Here is a 19,561-nt window from a genome sequence, read left to right on the forward strand (position 1 = left end):
CCTTTGTTTATGGGTAGGGGTTAGTTTGTGTATATATCTATACCTGATGTCCCCCTTGGTTTATGGGTAGGGGTTAGTTTGTGTATATATCTATATCTGATGTCCCCCTTTTTTTTATGGGTAGGGGTTAGTTTGTGTATATATCTATACCTGATGTCCCCCTTTGTTTATGGGTAGGGGTTAGTTTGTGTATATATCTATATCTGATGTCCCCCTTTTTTTTTATGGGTAGGGGTTAGTTTGTGTATATATCTATATCTGATGTCCCCCTTTGTTTATGGGTAGGGGTTAGTTTGTGTATATATCTACCTGATATCCCCCTTTGTTTATGAGTAGGGGTTAGTTTGTGTATTTATCTATACCTGATGTCCCCCTTTGTTTATGGGTAGGGGTTAGTTTGTGTATATATCTATACCTGATGTCCCCCTTTGTTTATGGGTAGGGGTTAGTTTGTGTATATGTCTATATCTGATGCCCCCCTTTGTTTTATGGGGAGGGGTTAGTTTGTGTATACAGTGGCGCCGCGTTTATCCGGACGCCATTTATCCGGACGCTTCACCATCCGGACGATATTTTTTGTGAACCGAATTTTTCCACGTTAATTTGTCTCATTAATCCGGAAATTCGCGTTCCGTATCCGGACGGTCAATTTCTACTACAAAACATAATAGTTCATTGAAAAATGACTCGTTTATCCGGAGGGTAATTTTTCAAGAAATGACATTTTCACACTTATCTTGCATATACGTGTTAATTGTTGTAAAAACATTGGCCATGCAGTCAGTTTGAAGGCGGTTACCTGTGACCTACAAACAATAGCGTCTATAATTAGCGTGTGTTTACCCCAATTCAATCACACGTTTATCTTTATTATGAAGCTCCAAGAATTTAGCTGACACTGTGCATCAATTAAATAATAATCCGTTCAAAATCATATTGCTAACCGTATATACATCGGTAAATTCAGGAGAATTTGGGAGAGTTTTAAATAAAATGAACAATAAATAACGAGCGATTTCGTAATGCTCTTTATCATGTTGATTGCGTTGGTTTAAAATACGTGATGTTCCATTTCTAAAAAAAACGTAAATGTATTTGAAACGATTTTTTCCCACAAGACAGTATAGAAAGGTACATAATTGAAGAAATATCTCTATTTAATGTACTACCGTTTACAAGCGTCCATTACATAGAAAACTGGCGTTACGTACAGAATTTAATTACGTTTTTCAAGGTATTTTTTAATGATCGAAATTCAAACTTAGCGTCTGTAGAAAAAATAATATTGATAATCATGAAGATGGCTTGTGTTTACAAATGTTTTGTTTTGTTTTTTTAAAAAAAAATACTTTGTTTGAGTTAGTTTGCAGTGTCCAGTTAATTTTATGGTAACCCTGTGTAATGAATATACGGGGAATATACAGGGTTAGTTTATATTTGAACATTTTCAATGATGATGTTGAACAGTTCTGTCATATCATATGAGCTTCAATAATTATAATATATGGCAAAATAAAACAACAGTTGATCAAAATTTGCTCAACCCATGAAGTCACATGCCAAAGAGAAGACGAATTAAAAAAGGTGGTCTCGGCATAAAATTGCCCATCATTTTTTTTTATTGTGTAAATTACATTTTAATATATTTTTTCATTAATCAATTACTGCTTTTAAAACAATTAAACAAAATATAATTTCAAAGTTTGTTTTTTTCTTTGCTGTTACATTTGAAACAAGAATGTCCATATACATTGTATACATGCTTAGAGAGTGCTTTTTGAGATGTGATTCAATTATCCGGACGATTCATTTATCCGGACGATTTCGGTGGGGACAGAGGCGTCCGGATAAACGAGGCGCCACTGTATATCTATATCTGATCCCCCCTTTGTTTATTGGTAGGGGCTAGTTTGTGTATCTATATCTGATGTCTCCCTTTGTTTATGGGTAGGGGTTAGTTTGTGTATCTATATCTGATGTCCCCCTTGGTTTATGAGTAGGGGTTAGTTTGTGTATATATCTATACCTGATGCCCCCCTTGGTTTATGGGTAGGGGTTAGTTTGTGTATATATCTATACCTGATGTCCCCCTTTGTTTATGGGTAGGGGTTAGTTTGTGTATATATCTATACCTGATGTCCCCCTTGGTTTATGAGTAGGGGTTAGTTTGTGTATATATCTATACCTGATGCCCCCCTTGGTTTATGGGTAGGGGTTAGTTTGTGTATATATCTACACCTGATGTCCCCCTTTTTTTATGGGTAGGGGTTAGTTTGTGTATATATCTATCTGATGTCCCCCCTTTGTTTATGGGTAGGGGTTAGTTTGTGTATATATCTATATCTGATGTCCCCCTTTGTTTATGGGTAGGGGTTAGTTTGTGTATATATCTATACCTGATGTCCCCCTTGGTTTATGAGTAGGGGTTAGTTTGTGTATATATCTATATCTGATGTCCCCCTTTGTTTATTGGTAGGGGTTAGTTTGTGTATATATCTACACCTGATGTCCCCCTTTTTTTATGGGTAGGGGTTAGTTTGTGTATATATCTATCTGATGTCCCCCCTTTGTTTATGAGTAGGGATTAGTTTGTGTATATATCTATACCTGATGTCCCCCTTTGTTTTATTGGTAGGGGTTAGTTTGTGTATATATCTATATCTGATCCCCCCTTTGTTTATGGGTAAGGGTTAGTTTGTGTATATATCTATACCTGATGTCCCCCTTTGTTTATGGGTAGGGGTTAGTTTGTGTATATATCTATATCTGATGTCCCCCTTTGTTTATGGGTAGGGGTTAGTTTGAGGATATTTCTATACCTGATGCCCACATTTATTTTTACAGCGATCTAAAATACCACAGATCACGTAGTCTCCATTGTGGATTCCTGGCCGTGGACAGAACAGACAGGTAGGCATGGCAACAAGGGTTTTCTGCATGTTACCATGACAACACCACAGCTATGTACTAAAAGCTTGATTACTAATAATTTACAGTAGAAACTTCTGCTTTGCTTTATACACACATTAATTCCCCAACTCACTAACAATGCTATAAGTGATGTTAAATGTCCAATGATGGTCTCTAAAATTATTTAGAATGCTCAAATTCAAATCAAACTTAGTAACTGCACTCATAGAAATGTTACAGATTTTGTTAAGTTAGGGGTGAAATGTTAAGAATCTTAATTTAAGAATATGTTGTGTATGATGAAGGTAATATTGAGGATTGGAATCTAAGAATCAATGTGTATTATTATGGTTTGGTGATTACTCAGGGATGCAATCAGTTCTATATAGGATTACTGATAGAGAATATTTTCTATTGTATCTGGTTGTATGTGTGAGAGAGAGAGAGAGAGAGAGATGGTTGTGGACAGAAGACAGAGTTGTCATCTCTCTGTGTTGTATTTTGTAAAGGATGACAAGAATTCTCATTAACTCCATTAATATCAGGATAACATATTGATTCTGAAGAATTAGCCTACTTCCTGTGTGTATATTGCCAGAATCACAACACATTTGCTCTGTTGAATTATCCCACATTATTTGTGTGAACCACGTTAGATCGCATGTGATGGTATTGGGTCATTTTACTTCAGGAAAGTAGATCTAGGATTTCGTAAACGAGCAGGATCTGACAGCAAATTCCTGGAACGTAACCGGTAAGTTAGGTCACATGTCCATCATGTGACCAAGTCACTCTGATTTCAGCATGGCTTTGCTTCACTGCTTGATGTGTGGATGTGTTATAATGTTGTGTGAAGACGTTGCTGGGTATTCATGTCTTGTTCTCTCTCTAACCATGTCTACACATGTCTGGGCACCATGTGACACTGACAAAAGAAATGGAGAAATCATACATTCAAACTTGGTTATTACAATCAATAATTTTAGGAGGCGATTAATTAGGGGCTGGACTATAATTTTAGGAGATGGAGTCAGCACCTTCATTTTCATTCTGATGAATCAGAAAAGTATAAGCTATGCTTAAGGAGCTTCATGTATTAAGATTAAGATATATATTTTATTCAGTAAATTAAAATTTATGCATAACATTTTTTGCATATTTCATGAAATATTTATCCCTTTGAAGGACAAATAATCAAATTCATTCATAACCAGCTTGAAATACATTAACACATTCAGTGTATTATCAATTTGTTCTGTGTTCATGAACACTCATTCTTAAACCATTTAATATGTATTTTATTTCCTTACCTTTACATAAAGCCTTATTAATATCACATAATTCATATGTATAATTATGGCTAAGTTGGACTTATCTACCTTCTACAAATCTACCTTTACTCCTGGACTTCTGGGAGAGAATCTACAGGAATACCATAATGATTATAGAGTCCTCACCAAACTGTTCAATTTTTGTCACTTCAATATGAGTTCCAGACCCAAAGTGAGAAACACACAATTTTCAGGTGACCATTAAGGCCCATGGGCCTCTTGTTAAGGTTATGAGTTGAAAATTGTAAAATTCAAAACTTTGGATTGGGTGGGAAATGAAAAAATAACCTGATAAAACCAATATTTCATTGCTGAAATAAGTATAGTTAAACTGCATGTGAGCATGTGTGCATCATTTAGAGAGTTATACAAGTTATCAATGCTATAAGAATGCATGATATTTACATCATTTTCTAGAGTTCTACAAGTAATCAATGCTATAAGAATGCATGATATTTACGTCATTTCTAGAGTTCTACAAGTAATCAATGCTATAAGAATGCATGATATTTACGTCATTTCTAGAGTTCTACAAGTAATCAGTGCTATAAGAATGCATGATATTTACGTCATTTCTAGAGTTCTACAAGTAAAGAATGCATGTCATCGATTTCCAGCAGGTTTCATCTTTTTCCCCTCTTTTTTAAGATCATTTTCATGTTTTTAGTCGTTTGGAATCATCTGATAAGAAATATATTATTTCTTCTTACACAGAATGCTTTAAATTCATTACATGTGTATCCTGTATTGAGGCTGCAGGTGATTTATCATAGAGTTAATTGGTCATTGCCTGGGTAGAGGATTGGTATATTGTATAGAGGACTGGTAATATATTGTGTGATTTTATGTTTAATCCATGAAGCTTGCTCAGAGTGAATAACTCCATTTTCCTGTTCATGGTTTATCTCATATGAGTTTGTCTTGAGTTCATTGAAATTTTGAGACAGCTACATGAAGGACAAATTTTAGGACAGATGACATAAACTTTTTATTGAACGTCAGATGATACAAACTTTTTATTGAACGACAGATGACATAAACTTTTTATTGAACGTCAGATGATACAAACTTTTTATTTAAGGACAGATGATACAAACATTTTTTAAAAATCATGAAAATAACACCTAAAGGCATGTTCATCATGTATATCTAAGTAAAATGAATAAGTTTAGGCCAAATAGATTTTAATTTTTCATTCAAATGTTTGCAATAAAATAAAGTGATGAAAAGTTGAATGTACAGATTTATAAGGATGACAGCAAAAAGGTAGAATTTTTAACATCAAAGAAAGTTTATAATTTCTTCAATATTTTATTATTTTGATATTCGCATCATTTACAACCAAAATGGTTTAAAAATATGTATCAATCCATGCATCCATTATTTTGTTTGCGTCATCTGTCCTTAATTAAGATTGATTTATAAAAATAATTACACTTTGTGAATTTTATTTTTCTTCAAAAACAGTTTTAACTTTTTTCATTGACAACATTTTTATGACGTCGAGCTCTTGGAGCTCGAACGTCATCTAGCAAGCGCCCAGTTGAAATCGTGACCGGATATGTACGCGACCGAATGTGTCAGTCGATGCATCCGCAATAGAAAGTAGCAATAGCTATAAACCAATTTCTTTGAAAACGCTCAAAATGAATAATAGCTTGAAAATAAAATTGCATCAATTATATCTGCAATTAATTCTATTGCAAAACAACAATATTATGTTTTATTCTCACATAAGAAAAACGTGATGGTTGTTGCGGATGAATTTCTACAGAAAGGGTGCGTTGAATGACATGAATAACATTTCGGAACGATAACCGTGTAACATAAGCAACACAACAGGAGGTAAAATAATTACAAAAATACATAAACACGAATACTACAAGACTAAAAAGATTGAATTTCTAAATCTTAGCTTTACTTACACAATCTTCTAACCAACTCTATCCTAAAAACCGATGATATTGACCAGTATTGCTGTATTTCTCCATTTCCTCAATTTCCCAGTATACCGTATACCACGCCCGATCGTAACTCGATCGTAATTGTAACAGAACAGAGTCTTGGTTGTAGTTTAGATGCAATTACTAATACAATGCTTTGACATTGGCAATTAGAAAAAAATATTATATAAATTCATGAAATCCTTCATAGTTCTTCAACTGACTGAAAAGATGTTCGACGGTGTCTGGTCAATTCGAACCCTGCTTCATTTGGACCATGACATAAGGCCCCAGACTGTAATTGTGATATTTTGTTTAAACTATTTTTTTATTATGTTTCCTGAGTCACTCACTTGACTTATTGCTATCTTCAAATTCAAAAAGATCTTTTGAAATTGTTTTTCTTCTTCGACGTCATTGAAGCCTTTCAGGCTTTTGATTTTCTTTTACAAGTCTAATTATTAAGGGAGCATTTTTAATACAGAAATCTTTAAAAATGTACGAGTCAGAGTCAATTGTAGTCTTGACCACACATAAGCCGAATAAACATGATAAAGCTTGACTTTATCAGAGGGTGAAGTCAAGGAGACACACACAGTGTAGTTTTGAATTTTATTTTCTAATTCCTTGTATAAAGATTTTCAGTATTTGAAGAACCTTTGAGTATTTTTTATAATGCCTAATGATGCTGCATTTTTCTTTGAATATCATTTGATATCTTTTCAAAACCCCTGGTAATGTACTATACCGAGTTTTTGTCTGAGAACATCTGATCTTGAAAGTTTATCTGTGAGTAAGATACATAAGGTATGTAGCATATGACCTTAACTATGTACTAGATAAATAAACTACATATATGAGATAAATGTGAACATAGTTTGATAGGTTTAGTGCTTATAGTGTATTATCTAGTTATGTCACGATATGAATGCTTGTTTGTGATTGGCTGTTATTTACAGGTCACCATCGCCACTTACTCGGTGCCCCTCGCCCATGACATTGGAGGGGTTTACGTACAGGTAACCATGGTAACATGATGTAGTCATGTCTGTCTCTTCCTTATTCACAGAGTCCTTTACTGTCATAGAAATCCTGTCTCTCTGCTGAAAGCTAACTTCTCTTTTAAATTTTAAGAAAGATTAAATTTTTAGAATATATGAAATTTATAAACTTTCTGTTTTTTTTTAATATATATGATTTTGTTTCTTTAAATTAATTCCCTGTCAAGGCAAAGTAAAACAAACAGATTTGTTGAATCCCCCATTATCTACAGATTTGTAGAATCCCCCATTATCTACAGATTTGTTGAATCCCCCATTATATAGAGATTTGATGGAGGTTTATAAGGTTAGCATCATCAGAGGGGCAGGTTGTGGAGATAAATCTGTCTCTTCTAATTTCTCTCTCTTTTTATTTCTAGAATCCTTGACTTCTTACAGCTGATTTTATCCTTCATTTAACAACAGCTGACACTCTAACATACAAACATTAATTATTATCATATAGGATACTAACAACATTGCTGTCACTCATTCTTCACATACAAAGTTAACATATAATTATAAACTAAAGGAGCATGATACTAACAAGTGAATTCAGGAGATACAGTAAATAAGTTTGCCAACATGTTTGCCATCATCTTTTTTTTCGAAAACATTTCTTTTTACCATTAGTAGGAGCCTGGCCCTTGTAATAATCTTTAAACTCGGAGATAGAACTTTATTCTTGTGATTATACAAAATTATGTAAAATTCCCAGGAACTATTACGTAACTCAGTTCACATTATTTTACTTACAGCACTGATAACAATACATTTTTTTGTTAGATATATTTATATATATATAATCTTTTTTTTTTATTTTTCTTTCACACAGTAAAGTACATTTTGTCTTTAATTACTATCAATTTATTTTCATGATGAGAAGTTGTGTGAAAATCTGATTTACAATTATCATGATAATATGCATACATGTAAATCATCCATATCTTTAGCTCTTTTGATAACAAATAAAAAAACCCATTTTATTTACCAGGTCCCCAAGGGTAGAACTCCTATAGTAGTCAGTAGATATACTAACTTGAACTTTTTTATTGCATGTGTAGTGTGTTTTCAGGTCACCTGAGTCTTAATTCTGATCAAACTTTCTGTCATGTCATTTGTTGTGAACATTTAAATTAATTTAGGAAAAATCTTTATAATTCATCTTCTTGAGAGAGCAGACCCTCATTCAGTCAAGTCAGTATACAAGTGTCTAACCCTAGCCCTAACCCAGTATACAAGTGTCCCAGTATAGAATCTGATATAAATTAATGTAGATTTAAGTTTAAATCCAGAAATAATGCTTCAGAAACTGGATCTGACCTACATTTTATGGATGTAACCAGGTTAAGGTTTGTGGAGCAGGTCTATTCCAAAGTATCCCTTGACCCAGTAATAATATTGTAAAACCTTCCCAGACAAAACTTGGTCTAAGAATGAAAACTACCAGAACAGTTCTAGGTCAGATCCATAGAGGTGAGTTTCAGGATCTTTGATTACCTTCATTTTTACCCTGGATTTCTGTCATTCTGTGTATTTTTTCTCAATTATATATATTTTTACCTGTCTGATTTATTTATTATAAAATTTATTTTATTTTTATTTTAATGACCAGTATTTAACCTTTAGCCTTTAAGCAATTAAATGACCTTGCCAGGTGTAGGTTTAACTCCCTTATTTTTTTGTGATTATGTCTTGTTTTTACAGTGAGACAAATGGACAGTTATCTTTGCTTTTCTAGTTTTTTAACCTTAGAAAGACCCAGTATCCTTTAGTTTCTAGTTTTTCTTCAGATTGACCAATAATCACTGACCTATGATGTATAGTTTCCAATGGTCAGTGACTTTTGCTTTGTTTCAGCTCGGACGCCGGTAGTTCTGGTTTATCGGGTAGCTCTAGTATGCTGAATTTGTCACCAGACATCGGAGACATGGACCATAACTCCCACGACAGTTCTGGACATGGTGGGTTTTATCTGCTACGGAAGGATTCAGAGCGACGAATAACGCTGGTACACATCCTCACAAAGGACATGGAACAGGTAATGAACCAAGGGTTAGGGTTTGTATTACATCAAACAATGATAAATCACTGTGGTACACATCCTCACAAAGAAACTTGTAATGACCTTCGGTCATTGTTGTGTTACATAGCTAATATACAAGCAAGTTCATATTCTACTGCTTCAAGTTTGGTCAAAACAATCATCTCTGAGTCAGAAATGGGGCCCCATAAACTCTAATTTTTTTCCACAATAAATTTTATCTTCTCAGGATGTGTCTTTTTGAAGTCCTCGGTTTGTAACCCTCTGGTTTATATTCAGGATTTTTTATCTTATTTTTTTTATAGATTTGTGATACGTGGCTGAATTTTCTCCACAAAGATGCCACAATTTCTAATCCCAAGCTGTCTGTGGTGAGTACATCTGCACTCCTGGAGGACCTGGGGTGTGTTATTCTGTTAAATGTTTAAGCTAAAAAATTTAATTTAAAATTTCCCATCAAGTGAAAAATTCTCTGAGTTGATCTGAAGAAAAACTTCAGAAAAGAATAACTTTCTAATTGTTATCTTAATGCAGAGTCATCTGTTGAATTTGTCTTACAATTTCTTATAAATCAATTTCTTTCTTTTTCCAGGAACATTTACGATGGCTACTTGTTAGTTTGAAGAACTACATTTCAGATCCCAACTGTAAACACTGCATCAAAGATACATTAGGTACCATTATCATATGATCTTTTTGTAATAATTTTATTATCATAAAACATTCTAGTGCGGTCAGTTTTCTTGGTTTGAGAAAAAACTATTTGTTTGTGGAAGTGGTTTCATGGTAAAAAAAAAAAGTAGAGGTCCTATATATTTGAAATTTTAATTTTTGTGGAGGACATGATTTTGTGGGGTCTCTCCAGACCACGAAATTGATGAAAATTAAACCCAATGAAAATTAAAGCTGTTACAGAAATCGTGTTCACTGAGAGAATGCAGAAGTTAAACACTGTCACAAGAGACACAAAAAATGATTCACTCAAATAAACTGAAACCTTACCCATAAGAAACTGGGCCATTACCCATAAGACACTGGACCATTATCCATAAGACACTGAACCATTATCCATAAGACATGGGGCATTACCCATAAAACACTGGGCCACTACCCACAACATGGGACCATTACCCATAAAACACTGAGCCATTACCCATAAGACACTGTGTCATTACCCATAAGATATTAGGTCATTACCCATAAGAAATTAGGTCATTACCCATAAGACATTAGGTCATTACACATAAGACATTGAGCCATTACCCATAAGACACTGTTTTTTTCCGTTGCACACTGAGCTATGTGCTCCACTTCCTTGCTATTAAAATTTTTGTATTAATTGATTATGATTTAATTACATGTAACACTTTCAGAACAACTTCGTCAGGCAGTGGATTTTGATGCTGCAGCTCTAATGGAGATTCAGCTGGCTTTATACGTGTTCCATGAAGCTGTGAGTTCTTATTGTTTTATATTTATATATGTAATAATTTATATGTAACATGCTTGAAAAAATGACTTATTGCATAAACTAGAATACAAATGTTTATGAAATTAAAGGTTATATTTTATTAAGTCTTTCATATTAAGTACATGTACTAGGTAACTATTTATTATAATTAATAGTTTATAAAGCTGTTAAGAATTAATTATTATAAATAGTTTATAAAGCTGTTGAGAAAAATCACACTCTTGATTTAAATTTTAGGTGAGTAAACATTTAAAAAGTCACAGCATTCAACCTCACTGGATGTTTGCCCTGGATAATCTACTGAGGGGGGCTGTACAAGAGGCCATCATGATCCTCTCTCCTGGTAAGTCACCAGACGTAATCTATTGAGGGGGGGCTGTACAAGAAGCCATCATGTTCTGTATATTTTTCTATATATTCTTCAATGCCTCTGTGGGGTTTGGGGCCCATTTTGATGTTCTTGCATCAAGTTTGCTTATTGAACTGATGATATGACTTAGCTGTACTTAAACATAGTCATTCTACCTGAGTCACATTTAGGCCAGGCCATCAAATTCTTCTTGTATCATTGGCTGAAAAAACATGATCAGCCAACAACAGAATCAAGCTATGCTAAGCAGTCACATTAATTCCCAGGAACACTGAGTCTTTGAATGTGTAAATATAAGTTGGCCAACCATCACCCGATCATTGGGCGCTGAACTGCAGGTTTATTTTCACTGTCGGCCGACATTTAGTACGTAACCCCAATACCTGAATGCCGACCGACCAACAACATACTTTACAAACTGTCTGTTGATGGTTGGAGGATGATCGAGGGTTGGTCGACGGACTGTTCAATGACAATTTCAATCAAAGAAATCAGCCGCCGATGCAGAAAAAATCCTACCTGGTCCTGACAGACACAGAATTGGTCGACCGACCAAAAAAAAGAGGTAAAATGGAACAAGAAAATGCCAATGAACTGTCGACTGTCTCCCAGAGAATCTCATTTTTGTCTCAAAACCATCGGCTGTAGATCATTTTTGGAAATGTGACTGGGGTTTTACAGGTACAGCTGTACTTTATACATTACAGATACATCTGTACCTATATATTACAAGTATATGTACTTATACATATCAGGTACATCTGTACTTATACATTAAAGGTACAGCTGTACTTATACATTACAGGTACATTTGTACTTATACATTACAGGTACATCTGTACTTAAACATTACAGGTACATCTGTACTTATACTTTGCATGTTAGCTTTATAATGTTTGATAACCTATGTTTTGAAAAATCAAAATTGAAATTTGAACAAGATGTGATTTTTGTTTTACATTTTGGGAGTAATTTCTGAGCACTTTTTTTCAGATTTGGGGGCAAACATCGCTGGAGCTAAGGAGGATGAAGTAGAAACCTCAGGGGTTCCGTCCACAAACTCGGGGAAATCGGCCGCGCTGTATCGGACTTCTGCTGTCAATGAACTACAGTTACAACTGGAGACCGTGCAGGACGAAAACATGCAGTAAGTTGTCATGGAGACAGAAATTACATTTAGTTACCATGGTTACAGAAATCACATTTAGTTACCATGGTAATAGAAACTTACACGAAGATAACATGGTTATAGAAACTTACATTTAGTTACCATGGTTACAGAACTCACATTTAGTTACCATGGTTACAGTAATCACATTTAGTTAACATGATAGTTATAGAAACTTACATTTAGTTACCATGGTTATAGAAACTTACATTAAGTTACCATGGTTATAGAAACATTCATGTATATCATTCATTATGATTTAAATGATTCTGTATTGAGTATTGGAATATGAGAATTACTTGCTGTAATAGAACCATGCAGTTAGCTGCCATTGTGATAGAAACAAGAAGTTTGTTACCATGATTATACATACAGTAAATTTTAATGCTTAAAGAAATGTTCCTAACACATCCTGCGTAAACATATTTTTCATATGTATACTAAGTGCTTTTAAAAGAAAATTATGTAATTTCCTGAAATAAATTTTTTAGTAGGACTAAAAATGTTATGACAGCTGAATCAGTGTTTTGTGTTTGATAGATTACTGCAGCAACTTGTAGAAGTCAACAAAATGTATGGAGATGTACTGCGTAAAACAATCGAAGAAAAGAAAACCCATCTACAAAACATACAGTAAGTCCATATGTTGTTGTTGTTGGGGGGGGGGGGTCAATAAAATGTATGGAGATGTACTACATAAAACAATTGAGGAAAAGAAAACCCATGTATAAAACATACAATGCAAAACAGCAATATATACAGGGATCTCTACAGTCAGATGTGTGTTTTTCTTGGGGGGGGGGGGGATGGGAGTTCTCAACCACCAGCAAAATAAACCTTCGATCAGATCCTTTTGATATTGGTTTTAATTCTTGAATTTCGTTGTAGAGCTCTTTCCTCAATAAATAATGTGTCGGCTGCCACAGTCACCAGTTCTAGAGGTAAGATTTATATAACTGATTTGCTGTTAAAATGGCTTCCATATCTGCAATTTAAAATCTTTGTTACTGTTTTGTAAAACTACATGTATATATTGCAAAGTTAACAGATACATATGAAATTACCTTCCTCTTTACAATATACAATATAGCAAAATTTCAGTTTATGAAAAGCAGCTGAATTCAAACATGCACAGATCTGAATCTGAAAATTCATAAAATTATTTACATGAAAATTTCTCTACATAATTAGCTCACCTGAGCCAACGGCTCAAGTGCATTATGAACTCACCTGAACCGAAGGCTAAAGTAAGCATTTCTGATCAAAATTTGTCCATTGTCTGTTGCTGTCATCGTTGTTGTCGTCAAAATTTTCATCTTCTTTTCCAGACCCACTGGACCAGTTTCAACCAAAGTTGCCACAAAGCATCATTTGGTGAAGGGAATTTGAGTTTGCTCAAATGAAGTGTCACATCCTCTTTCATGGGGAGATAATTAAGAATTAGTGAAAATTAATTGGCATCTTTCAAAGATATTCTCAAAAACCACTGGGCCAGAAAAATTCAAACTTAGGTGAAAGCTTCATTACATGGTGATGTAGATTCAAGTTTGTTCAAAACATGACCCCCAGGGGTAGGGTGGCGCCATATTAGGCAATCAGAGTTTTACTTGGGAATATATAGGACAAAATCTTTAGAACTCTTCTCAAGAACAGCAAAACCATGATTAGTTATATTAGTATGGAAGCAAGTTTGACATTCAGATCATCAGTTAGGGTTAAGATGGGACCATTTATATACATGTATTTAAACCTTTTAGTACAGAACTGATTATTGCTTATCTCTAACCAAAGTGCTTAGGTGAGCGATTTGACCCATGGGCCTCTTGTTCTTTGTTTCCTTCAAAGGAATTCTGAGCAAATTTCTAGAGCTATTTTATGTAGATTGAAGTGATAAGGCCTAGTCCACACACCAAATTAAAGGGGTTAATGGGTTTCTATTTTTAGTTCCGTCCATCCATGAACCCCCAGATGAGGCATTAGTGAACTGGCTTCGGGACAGAAAGTTTGACGAGGATGTTATAGACTTGGTAATTGTGGCTATTGTTACCAATAGTAAACAGACTCGAAACATTTCCTTCAAATGAGAACATCTTTTTTTAATTAATAATTAAAATGCTACTGCAAGAGAAAAACAATAACAAGATTTTCTTTATTAAAGTTTTTTTTTAATTTGAATAGTTGATTAGTACAGCAAATCAGGAAATGTTTGTTTTCTCAGATGCATATAAATGCAAGTTCTTATTTTTTCTTAGTTTGTTGTTTCTATTTTATTTCTCTCATTTTCATCATTTTGTGTAGATTAGCCTCATTATTTTATGGGAATTTCTATTAAAGTGTTCCTGTCAGTTTTTTGATTGCATCACAGTTTCTCTTATAAGTCTCCCATTTTGAGTTGTTTATTTTCAGATTACTCAGGAACAGTTCCTATTGTCGGATTTTTTGGAGATCGTTCGTTATGAAGACCTTCAGAAGCTTGGACTGAGGTCAGTGTTTGATTATCATTGAAATGTACACAGCATGATAAACATTGTACAGTACAGATATTGTATAGTTAAGAACCTGATAAACATTGCAGTATTCACAGTGATAAATATTGAACCATACAAAATCTGACAAATGTTGCACTATATATAATCTGATTAATATTGCCTTTAGGAAACCAGAAAAATATTGCATTATATGAAAACTGAAAAATATTGCACTTTTTAAAACTTGAAAATTTTCCACTATACATAAACTGAAAAAAACGTATTTCACTATACAAAACCTTAAAAATATTGCACTAGCTGTAAACAAAATGATAAATATTGCATTAGACACAAACTAATACAGTAAAAAAATGGATGTAGCTAACAAACTTATAATCAATTCATGCTTACAACCAAGTGATTTTCATTCCCCTTCATTCTAAATCATATTATAAATTTGATAGATATAACCAAATACATTTATAACAATTCAAAATTATTCTTCCCTGGCAGTTTGCAATAAGCATGATAAGTGTTTTGTTTTTTTTTTTTCATTGTAGTATTTCACTTTAAATAACCTTAAAAAAATTACATTTTACACAACCTGAAACACTTTTTAAAACGTGATAGAGATTTAACTACATAAAACCTGAAAAGTATTGAATTATACGAAACTTGAAAATATTCCACTGTGCAAAACCTGAACCTTGCACTGTAAACAACCTGAAAAATATTGCACATGTCAACTAAAAATAACAGAAATATTGCACTTAACACAACCTGAAAAGTATTGCGCATGTCAACTGAAAATCCAAGAAGTATTGCACTAATCACAACCTGAAGAATATTGCGTGTCAACTAAAAATGGCCACTAAAAATCCAAGAAATATTGCACTTAACACAACCTGAAAAATATTGCACATGCCAACTAAAAATCCAAGAAATATTGCACTTAACACAACCTGAAAAGTATTGTGCATGTCAACTAAAAATCCAAGAAATATTGCACTTAACACAACTTGAAAAGTATCTGATTCACATGATTTAAACATAGTTATTTCATGTTTTACGCTGCTTTATATGTATGTATATAAATTCACAATATTTAGCTTGATCAAATTTATGCTAAAACAATTGTGATGTCACAACCGAGGATATCCTATGAGCTATATCCATTGTATGAAAGATGTGATAAAGTGATATACAAAACCTGATAAATATTGCACTCCACTTATTCAGTCTGAAAAATACAGCACTGAATAGAATCTTTAACATGCAGCATATACAAAACATGTACAGCATGTACAAAACATGTACAGCATGTACAAAACATGTACAGCATGTACAATACATGTACAGCATATACAAAACATGTACAGCATGTACAAAACATGTACGGCATGTACAAAACATGTACAGCATGTACAAAACATGTACAGCATATACAAAACATGTAAAATATTTTGCGATGAATTTTACTAGTGCACTTTTTTCTGGTTGTTTAGTTATTGCTTGATAAATGTACAGAGGTGGGGTTAGTATTTTTGTCTTGTTGTATAGTAGTTGCTTGATAACTGTACAGGGGTGGGCCGTGGGGTTGGTATTTTTGTCTTGTTGTATAGTAGTTGCTTGGTAACTGTTAACTTTGTACAGGGTGCAGATCTCTGTCTTGGTCAGGGTTACATTTATAATGTTTTTTGTGAGGTTGTATAGTAATTGTTAAATATCTACGGAGGTTGGATTCTTCGCCACTGTTAGGATTATTTTAAGTGATCTTTTCAATCAGGCTATATAATAATTGCTTGATATTTTTTTTTACAGGGGCGGGGTTCTTTGTCGGTTATGGCGAGTGATACAAAGTCACAGGAAAGACCACGGACTTGAGAAAAGACTAGCAGACAGGTAGCAGAGGTCAAAGATCACCAAATCAGGTTACTATGGTAACATTGATAAAGCCCAGCAGTCATGTGTGTGTTTTGTTTCATCAGCCTCCCATCCCAGGTTTTGTGATCTGTGATTTTATTCTGACACGGTCAGACATTCTGACACCAGTCAGACATTGCCAAAGTGGAGAGGTGAGATTGCAGCACGGGAAAGACATATAATATGACTTTATCACATGACCTCTCATGTGCACGTCATATGACCTATCATATAGCCATCATACCAGTGATTTAATATAATAGAGTATAATTGTATTCACATGAATTCCCGAGGTTATTCTGTGTTGGACGCAGTATAATAGAGTATAATTGTATTCACATGAATTCCCGAGGTTATTCTGTGTTGGACGCAGTATAATAGAGTATAATTGTATTCACATGAATTCCCGAGGTTATTCCGTGTTGGACGCAGTTTAGAAGGAGCTACACACTATCAAGTGTTTATCTGTAAAACATATTTATAATGCTTTACTTCCTATCAATATTGCCTTTGATAGATTTATGAAGTATGTGATTTCTTCAGACTATTTCTTATCTGTGATGTTGAGTGCTGTTTTAGGGTATGGAGGAGAGAGGGGCAGCTTATCCCCTGATATTAACATTTCTGTTTTTATTTCTTATTTTTGCCCTTGTTTTAAACATGATTTTTAGTTACTTATACCAAATTTTATGCCTTTTAATTTTAGATCAGAATTTATTATAATTGTTTTCATATCTGAAACCTGTTTATTTGATAGTGAATAGCTTTAAATTGCTGTTTTATATGACTTGATGTTATTGTCAGTATGACAGTATGCATTAGAAACCCTCAATCTGTTGTCATGGCTTTATTTTCATCACTACAGATCTAAATAACTGAAGATTTTAACTAACCCTGTCAGTGGCCATAAAGTAGCTTATCTAAGTAGCTTAACTGAATATGTGGTACGCAACCTTAAGCTAGTCTTGTAAGTTGCCATACAGTATGAAGTACATAATCTAAGTTGATGAATTATGATGTTATATGTCCATTAGGTGCTACACAACACATTTACTGTTTTAATGGTATGTTAGTTTTTGTTTTTTGTTGCTATGGATCAAAGCAGCATGGATATGTGTTAATTTTCTGGGGGAAATTATGCTATACATGTATTTACACAATACACCCCCTTCCCCTTGAGGCTAAAAAAGTAAATATACTTCAAAACAAAAGCATTTAACTTGGTTATTCTCTGTATACTGGAAATAAACATATAAATTGTAAGGTTTGTGAGACTTGTCAATCCTGATAATTAACCACAGGGATTTATTTCAGTGATTAATGTCTTGTTAGTTTCCTGATGATACAATTTTTTGAATGTGTTATTTTGAAAGTTTATCTCCTGGATATTGATTTTATAGCTGGTCTTTGTTTTATTGAACTTTTATGAAAATAAGAATAAAATACTGTTGTTTTCATATGAGTATGTGTTTTGTTTTTTTTTATCTTACACAATCTTACCACATTACATGGGTTGTCTGTGGCTGTATATGGCTACATTACATGAGGTTTTCTGGAATTCCCATGGGTACTAATTGTGCCCTGTTATTAGCAAACCTATTTTACAAAGCAGAATTTATTCAAAAACTTGAAACTTGTACATGAGAAGAAGAAAACACTTGCTGTGGCATTTAGGTATATGAACGACATATTATCAATTAACAATAGTTACTTCCATTCGTATGTTGACTCAATACTTTCCTGTGAACTTAAAATAAAAGATACCACAGAGTCTGACACAATTAACTGTTTCATATTTGGATATTTTACTACAAGTAACTTTTTTATCGACAACTTCCCTTACTTAATAAGTAGCAATATACCCTTATCACCTGCATGTGGGGTTTATGTCTCCCAATTGATTCAATATGCAAGAGCATTCTCTACGTACGAACAATTTCTAAAAAAGGCAAGCTGTTGGTGTGGCATTCCTCCTTAAGCATTATTGTTGTGTTTAGATTTCATGGTGATGGGAGCAAATGGGGGCAAGGAAATAGATCTACCTTAAGCATTATTGTTGTGTTTAGATTACATGGTCACCGTGATGGTAGCAAATGAGGGCAAGGAAATAGATCTACCTTAAAAGGGGGAGTTTCGGTAAGGCCGTTTTTCGACCCTCATGAAATTTTATGAAATATTGATATTTTGTAGAGAAACTCCTTATCTTCCTAAAAATATGAAAATAATTTATGTTACACATTTTCCGGTCACGCGATAATTGAAAATTTAAGTATACCCCCTTTCGCATATTTTTGGATTAGACATTTTTATAGGGGGAAAGTGGATTTTTTTAACCGTCAAAATCGTAAATGAAATAGGATAAATATGAATAAAGACATAAATTAACCAATTTCAACAATTTTTTTTTTTATAGTTTTTACGGAAAATGGTATTTATCTTATGCGAATGTTTTTTTAAGGTACGATATTTCTCTGTTAAATGTTACTTTTCTTTAAAAGAGAATTTAACTTATAAAACGTAAACATACATAGAAAGTTTTAACATCATAATTGATCGACAGTTTATACATAAACTTTATAATCAATATTTAACATTTTTCCATACGAACAATGCAAATGAAAAGATATGTAAACATGAGATAGGTAGACGTAAAAACGTCATGCATATACAGGTATATGCAATACATTTTCATCAATGAGGTTATACAACTACATGTTTTATAAAAATATACCTTAATATCATAAAATTGAAATTAAATAAAATGTTTTGAAAGAAAAAGTTTAAAATATAAATGCAACTTTAAATACATACATAAATTAAAAGTTTATTTAAAAGCATCATACTGCTACGTAAGCCGGTACATTGTAGGTGCAAGGTGAGAAAAATATTTTTT

The 19,561-nt window shown here is 33.4% G+C and overlaps 1 protein-coding gene across 8 annotated transcripts in view; it reads left to right on the plus strand.

Annotated features, from left to right (window-relative positions):
- Positions 1–18,130, plus strand: part of LOC133180793 (mitogen-activated protein kinase kinase kinase 15-like) — a 39,013-nt gene extending 20,883 nt beyond the window's left edge. The window contains exons 28-41 of one of the 8 annotated variants that reach the window (XM_061315255.1): positions 2,845–2,910; positions 3,602–3,664; positions 7,144–7,203; positions 9,085–9,265; positions 9,574–9,639; positions 9,861–9,942; positions 10,642–10,721; positions 10,977–11,082; positions 12,103–12,256; positions 12,818–12,910; positions 13,166–13,218; positions 14,222–14,304; positions 14,684–14,760; positions 16,567–18,130. In XM_061315255.1, coding sequence (XP_061171239.1) covers positions 2,845–2,910; positions 3,602–3,664; positions 7,144–7,203; positions 9,085–9,265; positions 9,574–9,639; positions 9,861–9,942; positions 10,642–10,721; positions 10,977–11,082; positions 12,103–12,256; positions 12,818–12,910; positions 13,166–13,218; positions 14,222–14,304; positions 14,684–14,760; positions 16,567–16,651 — 1,249 coding nt within the window. In that variant the 3' untranslated portion in view covers positions 16,652–18,130. The remainder of the gene's footprint in view (positions 1–2,844; positions 2,911–3,601; positions 3,665–7,143; positions 7,204–9,084; positions 9,266–9,573; positions 9,640–9,860; positions 9,943–10,641; positions 10,722–10,976; positions 11,083–12,102; positions 12,257–12,817; positions 12,911–13,165; positions 13,219–14,221; positions 14,305–14,683; positions 14,761–16,566) is intronic. The other 7 variants (XM_061315256.1, XM_061315257.1, XM_061315258.1 and 4 more) reach the window with 7 other exon arrangements.
- Positions 18,131–19,561: the final 1,431 nt, after the last annotated feature.

The sequence above is a fragment of the Saccostrea echinata genome, unplaced genomic scaffold (assembly GCF_033153115.1).
Source record: "Saccostrea echinata isolate AGI-Se365-2 ecotype Australia unplaced genomic scaffold, CSIRO_AGI_Sech_v1 ptg000007l, whole genome shotgun sequence".
Lineage (NCBI taxonomy): Eukaryota > Metazoa > Mollusca > Bivalvia > Ostreida > Ostreidae > Saccostrea > Saccostrea echinata.